The sequence below is a fragment of the Hylobates moloch genome, unplaced genomic scaffold, assembly GCF_009828535.3.
Source record: "Hylobates moloch isolate HMO894 unplaced genomic scaffold, HMol_V3 SCAFFOLD_15, whole genome shotgun sequence".
NCBI classification, from domain to species: domain Eukaryota; kingdom Metazoa; phylum Chordata; class Mammalia; order Primates; family Hylobatidae; genus Hylobates; species Hylobates moloch.
In genome coordinates, this window is record NW_026652290.1 from 30730639 (window position 1) to 30743725 (window position 13087).

At 39.9% G+C, this 13087-nt stretch overlaps 1 protein-coding gene across 2 annotated transcripts in view; it reads left to right on the top strand.

The window, feature by feature from the left end:
• The window catches only part of ACOXL (acyl-CoA oxidase like), a 362177-nt gene that overhangs the window by 329377 nt on the left and 19713 nt on the right, over positions 1-13087 (top strand). For both annotated transcript variants that reach the window (XM_058428613.1, XM_032177651.2), the window contains one exon: positions 7024-7125. In XM_058428613.1, coding sequence (XP_058284596.1) covers positions 7024-7125 — 102 coding nt within the window. The remainder of the gene's footprint in view (positions 1-7023; positions 7126-13087) is intronic.

Genomic DNA, 13087 nt, shown 5'->3' on the forward strand with positions numbered 1-13087 from the left:
CCAAATAAACACAATTAGAAATGACAAAGGGGATGTTACCACCGACTCCACAGAAATACAAATAACCATCAGAGACTACTGTGAATACCTGCATATACACAAACCAGGAAATCTAGAAGAAAGGGATAAGTTCCTGGACACACATCCTCCCAAGGCTGAACTAGGAAGAAACTGAATCTGTCAACAGACCAATATTGAGCTCCAAAATTGAATCAGTAATAAATAGCCTACCAACCAAAAATAGCCCAGGACCAGATGGATTCACAGTTGAATTCTACCAGATATACAAAGAAGACCTGGTATCATTACTACTGAAACTATTTCAAAACATTGAGAAGGGACACCTCCCCAGCTCATTCTGTGAGGCTGGCATCATCCTGATACCAAAGCCTGGCAGAGACACAACAACAAAAAAAGAAAACTTTAGGGCAATATCCTTGATGAACATAGATGCAAAAATACTCAACAAAATCTTAGCAAATCAAATCCAGCAGCATGTAAAATGCTAATCCACTATGATCAAGTAGTTTTTATCCTTGGGATGCTAGGTTAGTTCAACATACACAAGTTAATAAATGTGATTCATCACATAAACAGAACTAAAGACAAAAACCATATGATTATCTCAGTAGATGCAGATGAAATTTGGTAGATAGATGTGAATGGGATTGCATTCCTGATTTGGCTCTCAGCTTGGATATTGTTGACGTATAGAGGGTTGGTTGTTGGTTTATTGAGGGTTTTTAACATGAAGGAATGTTGCATTTTATTGAACATCTTCGATAAAAGGCACTGAAGGAACGTACTTGAACATAATAAGAGTCATCTATGAAAAACCCACAGTCAAAATCATACTGAATGGGCAAAAGCTGGAAGCATTCACCCTGAAAACCAGCACAAGACAAGGATCCCTCTCTCACTACCCCTGCTTAATATAGTAAGTCCTGGCCAGAGCAATGAGGCAAGATAAATAAATAAAAGGTATCCAACTAGGAAGGGAGGAAGTCAAACTATTCCTATTTGCAGACGACATGATTCTATGTCTAGAAAAACCCTATGGTCTCTACCCAAAAGCTCCTTGAGCTAATAAGCAACTTCAGCAAATTTCAGGATACAAAATCAACATATAAAAATCAGTAGCATTCTGATGCACTAACAAAATCCAAGTTCAGAGCCAAATCAGGAATGCAATCCCATTCACAATGGACACAAAAAGAAGAAAGTACCTAGAAATACAAATAACCAGAAATTAAAAGATCTCTACAATGAAAATTATAAAACACTGCTCAAAGAAATCAGAGATGACACAAACAAATGGAAAAACATTCCATGCTCATGGATAGGAAGAATCAATATTGATAAAATGCCATCCTGACCAAAACAATTTACAGATTTAATGCTATTCCTATCAAACTATTAATGACATTCTTCACAGAACTAGAAAAAGCTGTTTTAAAATTCATATAGAACCAAAAAAGAGTCCAAATAGCCAAGGCAATCCTAAGCAAAAGGAACAAAGCCGGAGGCATCATATTACTCAACTTCAAACCATATTACAGATACAGTAACCAAAATAGCATGGTACTGGTACAAAAACAGACACATAGACCAATGGTACCGAATAGAGAGCCCAGAAATAATGCTGCACACCTACAATGCAGCACACCATCTGATCTTTGACAAAGCTAACAAAAACAAGCAATGAGGAGGGGACTCCCTATTCAATAAATGGTGCTGGGATAACTGACTAGCCATATGCTAAAGACTGAAACTGGACCCCTTCCTTACACCATATACAAAAATCAACTCAAGATGGATTAAAGACTTAAATGTAAAACGTAAACCTATGATAACTTGGGAAATACCATTCCAGATGTAGGAACTGGCAAAGATTTCATGACAAAGATGCCAAAAGCAATTAAAACAGAAGCAAAAATTAACAAATGGGATCTAATTAAACTAAAGAGCTTCTGCTCAGCAAAAGAAACTATCAACAGAGTGAACAACCAACCTACAGAATGGGAGAAAATATTTGCAAACTATACATCTGACAAAGGTCTAATATCCAGCATCTATAAGGAACTTAAATTTATAAGACAAAAACAACCCCATTGAAGAGTAGGCAAAGAACATGAACAGACACTTCAAAAGAAGACATACATGTGGCCAAAAAGCATGTGAAAAAATGCTCAATATCACTAATCATTAGAGAAATGCAAATAAAAACCACAATAAGATACCATCTCACACCAGTCAAAATGGCTCTTATTAAAAAGTCAAAAAATAACAGATGCTGGCAAGGTTGCAGAGAAAAAGGGAACACCTATACACTGCTGGTGGGAGTGTAAATTAGTTCAACCATTGCTGAAAGCAGTGTGGCAATTCCTCAAAGAACTAAAAGCAGAATTACCATTCAACCCAGCAATCCCACTACTAGGCATATACCCAAAGGAATATAAATCATTCTACCATAAGGATACATGCATGCCTGTGTTCACTGCAGCACCATTCACAATAGCAAAGACATGCAATCAACCTAAATGCCCATTAATGGTAGGCTTCATAAAGAAAATGTGGCATATATACTATGCAGCCATGAAAAAAAAATGAGATAATGTCCTTTGCAGGAACATGGATAGAACTGGAGCCCATTATGCGTAACAAGCCAGCACAGGAAACAGAAAACCAAGTACAGCTTGTTCTCACTTTTAAATGGGAGCTAAATAATGAGAACACATGGACACACAAAGGGGAACAACAGACACTGGAGCCAACCTTAGGGTGCAGGGTGGGAAGAGGGAGAGGATCAGGAAAAATAACTATTGGGTACCAGGCTTGGTACATGAGAGATGAAATAATCTGTACACCAGACTCCCATGACATCAGTTGAACTACACCCACACATATAGCCCTGAACCTAAAATAAAAGTTAAAACAAAAACAAAACAAAAGTAGATATGGGAAACTATAGAATCTGAGATTAATATAAATCCAAGTTAAAATTCTACAAAAGACTATTCCAGATAGTTTATGTACAAATAGAAAAGGGACCATCACTAGAAGGCTGCCTAGTTAAGTAAGGATAAGTAAGGATTAATTAAGTAAGGCTTAGCCTTCCTTTCTTGTACTTCCTTTCTTAATCAGATTACTAGATGAGAAAATTTGGGCCCAGGCACGGTGGCTAACGCCTGTAATCCCAGCACTTTGGGAGGCCGAGGCAGGTGGATCACAAGGTCAAGAGATCGAGACCATCCTGGCCAACATGGTGAAACCCCATCTCTACTAAAAATACAAAAAATTAGCTGGGCATAGTGGCACGAGCCTGTAGTCCCAGCTACTCGGGAGGCTGAGAAAGGAGAATCGCTTGAACCAGGGAGGTGGAGGTTGTAGTGAGCCGAGATTGCCACTGCACTCCAGCCTGGCAATAGAGCGAGACTCCGTCTCAAAAAAACAAAAACAAAAACAGAAAATTTGGAAAAATTGATGATGTATCTTGATTTTGGCCAACATTTTGCCAAGCTAGAGAAACAAGAGTCAGGTAATATTCCATTAAAAAAGTTTCCAGAGAGCTTGAATCAAGTCTCAGATAACTTAAATTCAGCTGATGTAGACCTATCAGCTGACAAGACTTTACAAACTTGTAAATGACAAAACACGTCAGGTGACTTAACCAACAGTCATAAAGAACTCCTTGGGGAGTTCAAGGTAGGCCATATCAACAAGATGACTTTAAAATAAATTTAAAATTAAAATAATTCCCTTAGGGATGTATACATGTATGTATCGTTTAGTTGAAAATAGTTTACGGGGGGAAAGGCTTAGTTAGGAATGTCAAATGATCAAATGCTTGATATAAACCAAATGTGCATGGTATTCTTTCACTCATTTATTCAAAAATATTATATACCAACTATAAAAGCATATTCTGCCTTGCTTTGCATGTAAAAGTATAGAATCCAAACCTAGGGCAGTAATGGTACTGCAGACGCCATAGTGATGAGACAACACTGGATATTGCATTTAGTTTTATAAGACACCTTGGAGAAGAGAATTAACCATCCAGACTAGACCACCAGTTTCAAGGTGGCCCAAGAGTTGAAACCAAGTGTTAAGAGGAGATTGACAATCTGTCGAGGCTGATCATCCTGAAGGGTAGAAGACTAAGTGGAGATGTGAAAAATGTCTTTAAATTTTTTAAAGGCTATTGTCTGGAAGCTTTCATAGACTGCTGCTTGGTTCCTTAGGTAGCAGAAGCTGTAACATCAATAGCTATGAGTTATAGGAAATTGGGTTTCAGCTAATATCATACAGCGTGTCATCTCCTTTACCAGACCCTAGGCATATAAAGATGAGCAGGACAAGATCCCCTTCCTCACAGTTAATCCATAAATTCATATTCCATAGAGAAGTGGCTCCAGACACAATGACTTTTCCAACAATGAGATTCATTAGGAAACTGGATGCCTCTTAACACACTGAGCTCCCATCTCTGGAACACAGAAGAAAGACATTTCAGGTACTGTTTGGGGGACTGAGGCTGGGCTGATGGTACCTGTGCCTAGCTGTGGTGTTCTGGTAGCCGCCAAGAACCAGGACTCCTATTTACCAGGACAAGCAAAAGGGGTAGCCCAAGGAGAGTCTGAGCTGTGTTCCTGGAGGAAAGCAAAAGATTAAAGCCAAAAATGTGGCCCTGAGAATCAGGTACACAAAAGCCACAGACTGTCAACAGGAGAGCAATTCTCAAGTCCAAAGAAGGGAAGAGCAGACATAGCCAGGATGCATGGTGTGAGCCTGGGGAAAACCATCATTTGGGAACAGCCTGGGAATGCTGGCCAGGTAGCAGCTTGTTGGGAGCTCTCTGTGATCACACAGGCTTTGGCTTGGATCAGATGGGACTGGACAAGACGCTGAATGACCCTGTGTCAGGGGTGTTAGAGATGTGACTTGTGATAGATATCTTCCATTTGCCTCTGCAGCTCTGCTCACCACTCTTCTCTACCCTGTGTGGATCTAGGAAGTTGACCCACATTGCCTGCATCCGTGGAATCCTCGCCTTTTGAACCTAGTTTGGTTTAGATAACAGCTAGAGCAGTGGTTTGGAGTCTTTGAAGAGGTCCTTCACATCCCTTGTTAGCTGAGAACAGCTAGAGATTAAAGAGGGGGGAAGACAGTGGAGTTAGGATCCCCCTGTTCCCTGCTTGCCTCACCATGGGGTCACCTTGGGATTGCTGTTTTTCTTGGCCGAGGGTCACAACTCCTCTTAAAATGTCCCTGTTTACATAGCTTTTTCTTCCAGGATCCAGCAGCCACTCCCTGCCCTCTACCCTCTAAGCCTAGAAGGTGGTAACAGCTCCAGATACCAGCTCCAGTGTACTGCACTATCTCTTAGGGATCTCCTACATCTTGTCCATCCTATTTAAATGCTTCTTATATTATACTAATGTGAATGTATCATCTGTTTCTTGGTTGAACCCTGGCTGATACAGGACTCTGGATTGAGTGAGAAGATGGACTAGATTATTTCTAAGAACTCTTATACTTCTAGAGCTCTGGATTTCTTGTCACTGATCTTATATTTTTGTATACCTGAGTTATGAGGATTAAATTTCTGCACCCAGAAACTCACAGCAAATATTTTTGTAGCACATATGAAGTTCATCTAGAGACTCATGATTTGGCTTAACCAAATAATTTATATGATTTATTATTTTTATAAGAATTTATGTTTTCAGTATGAATTGCAGTTCATAGCCTCAGTTGCTCACACTATGTCTGAAGGGTCAGCTAACATCTTTATTGGTGTCATGTAAAAGACCCAAAGGGCACTTAATCTGGCCAAGCAACTACTGTCCAGACTTTGGCAATTTCATAAAAGAGCTGAAATTAACCTTAAATATCTTTCATAAAAGAGCTGAAATTAACCTTAAATATCTTTCATAAATAAGCTGCTCAGCCATACTGTGACATTTTCTGGGAAGACTGAATAGATGAGACTCCTCATAATGATGCTGTTCCAAGGATATGCCAGAACATCAAGAAAAGAATGAGGAGACCACAGGGTCTGCATGACTGTGAACCACATGACTTCTGAGTCTGATAAGCCATAGAAGGCAAATTGTCTTCTGGTGGGAAGATCATTTCTATTTGACTCAGAATAAGAGGGTTTTGTTTTTGCCTGGTTTGGTTTTGAGGCTATCTTACTTCTAATGAGTCATTATCTTTTAGAGATACACAGTGAGATGTTTGTGGGTGAAATGATATGACTGAGGTCTGCTTTGCAGTGATACAGAGAAGGGGAATAGGTGGGAGCAGAGTAAAAACAGGATTCGCGATGAGTGGATGTGGGTGATGGAGACATGAGGCCCCTACTATGCTCTCTATTTTTGTGTGATTTTGGAATTACTGAATATTGAGAGTTATGTGAATAAACAGTTAAATAAAAAGTGACTTCTTTCTACAGGGAAACTCATTTATTGTTGCTTGGTGCCCATGATGTGATGCAGAAGCTCTGTGTGTAGGTTTCAGAAACATAATAGGAAAAAACATATCGAAACAAAATGTAAATGAGGAATGCTATTTTTGTGAAAGTTTACCCAAACCATGCTCAATGGAAAATATCAAGATATTATTATTCAGGATATACCTTTATAGTATCTTTCATGTGGACTTTGCTGTATGGACTTTGCTCCTAAATAACGTGGGGTAGAGGAGAACCAGGTAAGTTACATATGAAATAAGGTTGGTTGTGAGTTAAAATTTCTTGAGTTTTGGGGAAGGATATATGGGAGTTCATTACACTATGTGTTCTACTTTTGTATATGCTTTAAATTTTTCATAGAATTCTTTTAAAAAATAAAACCTATACTGCACATCCAAAACATGGCCATTTTACATTAGGAAAGTATTAACTTTTACAATTTTGTGAAATGTAATATTATGTTATTTCTCTTTCACCTCCTTAGATTTTGTGTTTTCTAATATATTGCTATTTGTCCATTTCTTTTGTTTTCCCCCACCCCTTAGTTTTGTCTGTTGTATGGAACCAAGCTGGTGTTTCAGGAGCGGGCCTGGTATTTAGAACATAAATACTTGACTCCCATGGCCAGCATGAGGATCAGGAATCAGGTGAGGTCCCTGGGGTACAGAAAAACACTTTGTACATCAGCCCTGGTCTCCTTGCTTTCTTAGAAAACAGTCCTGCCAATCTTCTGTCAGTTTCCACTCATGGATTTTTATGCCTCTGGGACTTCACATGTATATTTTCATTGCCTATCATGATCGTATTACACTTAAGAGTTTAGGTGACAAGGGAATGACTCACTGTACATGAGTTTTCTAACATGAAAAGGAGAGGAAGGTGTCAAAGTGTTTTCCTTGTCTTGGCCAAAAAAAAAAAAAAAAGTATTAATGATTTCTTTTCTGCTTCTTACCAAAGCCTATTAATACATTCTTTATATTAAGAAGAAAGACCTGGGGTATTTTTATGTCAGTGGTAGCCATGGGGAATTCAATACAATAGCTACGGAGCACCTGAAAAAGAAGGTGAGGCCAATATTCACCACTAAAATGCTACTGCAAAGAAAAAGGATGTGAAACAGCATACTCATCAGTAAAACACATTTCTGATTACGTCCTTTCTGCAGGAGAGATGCTGAAACACAAACAGGTATAAGACTCAGTCTCCACATGAAGGGAGCTCATTACAAGGACACAAAACCAACTTTAAAAACATAAATACTGGCCAGGTGCGGTGGCTCATGCCTATAATCCCAGCACTTTGGGAGGCTGAGGCAGGCAGATCTCCTGAGCTCAGGAGTTCGACACCATCTTGGGCAACATGGTGAAACCCTGTCTATTAAAATACAAAAAAATTAGCTGGGCGTGGTGGCACATGGCTGTGGTCCCAGCTACTTGGAAGGCTGAGGCATGAGAATCGCTTGAGCCCCGGAGTTGGAGGTTGCAGTGAGCAGAGATTGCGCCACTGTACTCCAGTTTGGGCTACAGTGTGAGACTCTGTCTCAAAACAAAACAAAACAACAACAACAACAACAGCAAAAAGCAACAAAACACAAATACTCTCACAGGGGCATGGAGGTTTTCGAATGAACTTGGCCATAAGAATAAATTCAGAGTTGCCTTCATTTCATTATGTACCCAATAGTCATTCAGGAGCAGGTTGTTCAGTTTCCATGTAGTTGAGCGGTTTTGAGTGAGTTTCTTAATCCTGAGTTCTTGTTTGATTGCACTGTGGTCTGAGAGACAGTTTGTTATAATTTCTGTTCTTTTACATTTGCTGAGGAGAGCTTTACTTCCAACTATGTGGTCAATTTTGGAATAGGTGTGGTGTGGTGCTGAAAAAAATGTATATTCTGTTGATTTGGGGTGGAGAGTTCTGTAGATGTCTATTAGGTCCACTTTGTGTAGAGCTGAGTTCAATTCCTGGATATCCTTGTTAACTTTCTGTCTTGTTGATCTGTCTAATATTGACAGTGGGGTGTTAAAATCTCCCATTATTATTGTGTGGGAGTTTAAGTCCCTTTGTAGGTCACTCAGGACTTGCTTTGTGAATCTGGGTGCTCCTGTGTTGGGTGCATATATATTTAGGATAGTTAGCTCTTCTTGTTGAATTGATCCCTTTACCATTATGTAATGGCCTTCTTTGTCTCTTTTGATCTTTGTTGGTTTAAAGTCTATTTTATCAGAGACTAGGATTGCAACCCTTGCCTTTTTTTGTTTTCCATTTGCTTGATAGATCTTCCTCCATCCCTTTATTTTGAGTCTATGTGTGTCTCTGCACGTGAGATGGGTTTCCTGAATACAGCACACTGATGGGTCCTGACTCCTTATCCAGTTTGCCAGTCTGTGTCTTTTAATTGGAGCATTTAGCCCATTTACATTTAACGTTAATATTGTTATGTGTGAATCTGATCCTGTCATTATGATGTTAGTTGGTTATTTTGCTCGTTAGTTGATGCAGTTTCTTCCTAGCCTTGATGGTCTTTACAATTTGGCATGTTTTTGCAGTGGCTGGTACCGGTTGTTCCTTTCCATGTTTAGTGCTTCCTTCAGGAGCTCTTTTAGGGCAGGCCTGGTGGTAACAAAATCACTCAGCGTTTGCTTGTCTGTAAAGTATTTTATTTCTCCTTCACTTATGAAGTTTAGTTTGGCTGGATATGAAATTCTGGGTTGAAAATTTTTTTCTTTAAGAATGTTGAATATCGGCCCCCACTCTCTTCTGGCTTGTAGAGTTTCTGCCGAGAGATCAGCTGTTAGTCTGATGGGCTTCCCTTTGTGGGTAACCCGACCTTTCTCTCTGGCTGCCCTTAACATTTATTCCTTCATTTCAACTTTGGTGAATCTGACAAGAGTTGACAGAACAGACATCTTAGGAATAAATGCCATTCTTATGCTAGACCTTGAAGAGTAGAAAATTAAGAGGTGGTGGCCCAATTGAGAGGGGAAAATGCAGTTGAAACTTCAGACAGGGTTGATAAAGTGAGGAAGATCATAGAAATGGAGTACTTAGACATATTAATAAACAATAAAGACTTTACCTGTCTAATGGAAAACCTGAAGAAGTCTTCAGGAACTAGACTACAGTGGACCCTGGAGAACCATGAAGAACCTTTGTCCTTTTCAGGAAAATGGAGGTTATAGAGAAAAGTATATGTAATAATGCTACAGTAATGTATTTCTATATAACAAATGACTCCAAACTTACGACTCAAAACAACCACCACTTATTATTTATCTTGGTCCATTTTTTTGCTGCTGTAACAGAATACCATAGACTGGGCAATTTATAAAGAAAAGACATGCATTGCTTACAGTTCTGGAAGATGGAAAGTCCAAGGTCAAGGGGCCCACGTCTGACAAAAGCCTACATATAGCACCATCCCATGGAAGGGAAGAGCAAGACAGGGCGAAAGCGAGAGAGAAGGAAGGGAGGAGTTGAACTTATCCTTTTATTATGAAACACTTCTGAGATAACAGCATTAATCCATCCATGAGGGCAGAGCCCTCATGTCCTATTCACCTTCTGAAAGTCATACGTCTCATCACTGTCGCATTCAGGATTAAGTTTTCAACACATAAACTTTGAGGGACACATTCAAGCCACAGCATCATTTCTCATGATTTTGCATTCTGGACAGAGTTCAGCTATTAACAGACAGTGCTTCTGCTCAATGTGGTGTCTGCTGGGGCTAAGGGTTCACAAAGACTTCTTCATTCTTATGGCTGGCACCTCAGCTAGGATGACAGGAACAGATGGGCAATTGTCTCCTTCCATGTAGCCTAGTTTGGGCCTATTCACAGTAGGGTAGTTTCAGGGTGGTCGAATGTTTTATTTGATGGCTTCCAGGAAGGAGAAAGTAGAAGATGCCAGTCTTCATAAAGGATAGGCCCAGAACTAACAGTGTTACTTCCACTGAATTCTATCAGTCAGAGGAAGTCACAGTGCCAGCACAGATTCAGAGCTGGAGGAGAGACGTTACCGCTTGATGTGAGGAGTAGCACGTACATGCCGGGAAGGAAAGAATTGATGGCAGCTATCTTTGAAGACTATTTCCCACAAAGAGAGTGCCCACTTTGGGAAGATGGAAGAATACTTTTTAATTAGAGAAAAAAACCTACATAAGGGAAGATTTTAAATCTGTGCCACCAGGTATTTCAGTGACACAGAATTAGATAAATAATATACAGTATATCAGAGGAATGTTTAGTGAAGGAAATGAACTTCCATACAAAACATTGAAGTGCTTTTGTATTTATTTTTTTCTTTTTTTTTTTTTGAGATGGAGTCTTGCTCTGTCACCCAGGCTGGAGTGCAGTGTCATGATCTCAGCTCAGTGCCACCTCGGCCTCCTGGGCTCAAGTTATTCCTTGCCTCAGCTTCCTGAGTAGCTGGGATTATAGGCACCTGCCACCATGCCTGACTAATTTTTTTATTTTTAGTAGAGACAGGGTTTCGCCATGCTGTCCAGGCTGATCTCCAACTCCTGGACTCAAGTCATCCACCAGCCTTGGCTTCCCAAAGTGCTGGGATTACAGGAGTGATCCACCGCACCCGGCCTGCTTTTGTATTCTTAGAGTGTCACATGCTTTCCACACTTCTCACTTATTGGATCCTCTTAATAGCCTGGGAAATAAGCAGGCAGGAGCCAGCCACTTTGGAACAAGCTTTATCTGTAGGGCTATAGGACATCTCAAAGCCGCCTTTGTCACATCTCTGAGCTGCCAACCCTGAGTACTCATCCCGTTTGCTGGTGTCCCCAAAGGGGAGAGGATAGTGGAGCTAGCACAAATCCTTCCTTTCCCACTGCCACCATACCTCTTTGCAGGGATCTCAAGGCTTTAGAGAAATGATTTGCAGCCATTCTTCACAAAAAATATCTGGGACCCTTGGTCAATTGAAAGTGCTAAATGAGAGTGTGCTTGCAAAGAAGATTAGAGGAAACTGGGCTGATTGGTATTACTGACAAGGGTCCAGGTGTTTTCACATGATAGCTCTCCACATTTACTGATTCTTTCTTCAGACGCATCTAACATTCTGGTTACCCCATACTCCCAGTTTTTAATTCCAATTGTTAGAATTTTTATTTTTAAAATTATTATTATTATTACTATTATTATTATTATTGTTGGGACAGAGTCTTGCTCTGTAGCCCAGGCTGGAGTGCAGTGGCCTGGGCCTGATCTTAGCTCACTTCAACCTCTGCCTCCTGGGTCCCCATTCAAGCCATTCTCCTGCCTCAGCCTCCCAAGTAGCTGGGATTATAGGCACGTGCCACCATGTCCAGCTAATTTTTGTATTTTTAGCAGAGACGGGGTTTCACCATGTTGGTCAGGCTGGTCTTGAACTCCTGACCTCGTGATCTGCCCCCCTTAGCCTCCCAAAGTGCTGGGATTACTGGCAAATTTTTTTTTTTTTATATCATACATGTCACTTTTTCGTTTCCTGTTCCCCGAAGATATATTCAATATTGTATTTTATTTTTTATACATTGAAACTTTGCTGTTTTATAGTCTGTAGCTAATAATTCCAATACCTTAAAATCTTTACAAGTCTATTTATTTTTGTGTCTTGTTTCTTCTGTGTGTCTGGTTATCTTTTCTTGTGTGTTGGTCATTTGTTTTGAGAAATAATGTGTAAGATGTACATGAAGTCCCAATCAAAGGTAATTTTCCTTTGAAAGGCCTCTGAAAACACTCTCAGTTTGACACCCACCTTAAACCAAATTCAAGGCTTGGGGTTTTCTGGAAGACTCAGATACTCAAAATAAGGGTAGCAATTTTTTTACCCTCCCCCTGTAGATATAGCTGTTTGACATCCCAGCTTATCATGGTGAGGGTCTGCTGTTAAATTTCTTGCTTAGTGCTGACCCTGATTTTTTACTATTATTACCTTCTATCACCTCCCTGACCACCATCAAGCTGTCAGTGAAAATTCAGATTTTCTGGAAATGGCAAACACCTTCAGGGAAAATGCAATTTTCTGACTTGTTTATTTCTCTGGGCTCCCATTTTCCCATAAATTTTGGCTTTATTATTTTGTCAGATCATTAATGCTTTGAAGATGTTTCCTGCATTTTCTTCAGATATTTTGGTTGTTTTCTGCAGAAAAGTTGAAAAAAAATCTAGCCCCCTGTTCTCAGAAATAGAAAGTTGCTTCAGTGTTATTCTATATGACCCCACAACAACCCGGTGAAAATTTTTCACTACTCTTACATATAGATGAGAAAACTGAGGCCCAAAGTGGCCAAGGAACTCACTCAAAGTAACACAGCTAGTAAAAACTCCTATCGCTCTGACTGCAAACATTTTCATTTATTTTATTTGGATAAAAATCATCACCAGAACAACAGACACATCCAGCACCCAGTTCTTGATTTCTAGCACCATCCTCCAATAAAAGGAACCAGGGCCCTTGGAGAAATAGCTGATTTTAGGGCTGGCCAGTGAATGCACAAGATGAGCCTGGAGCATGTTCTGGTGTCAGAAAGTAAGAAAGTCCTTGAAAAACAAACAAAAGCTTGTGATGATGGCAGTATGTTCCAGGGACACAGGAAGGAGCCAACTGAAAGAG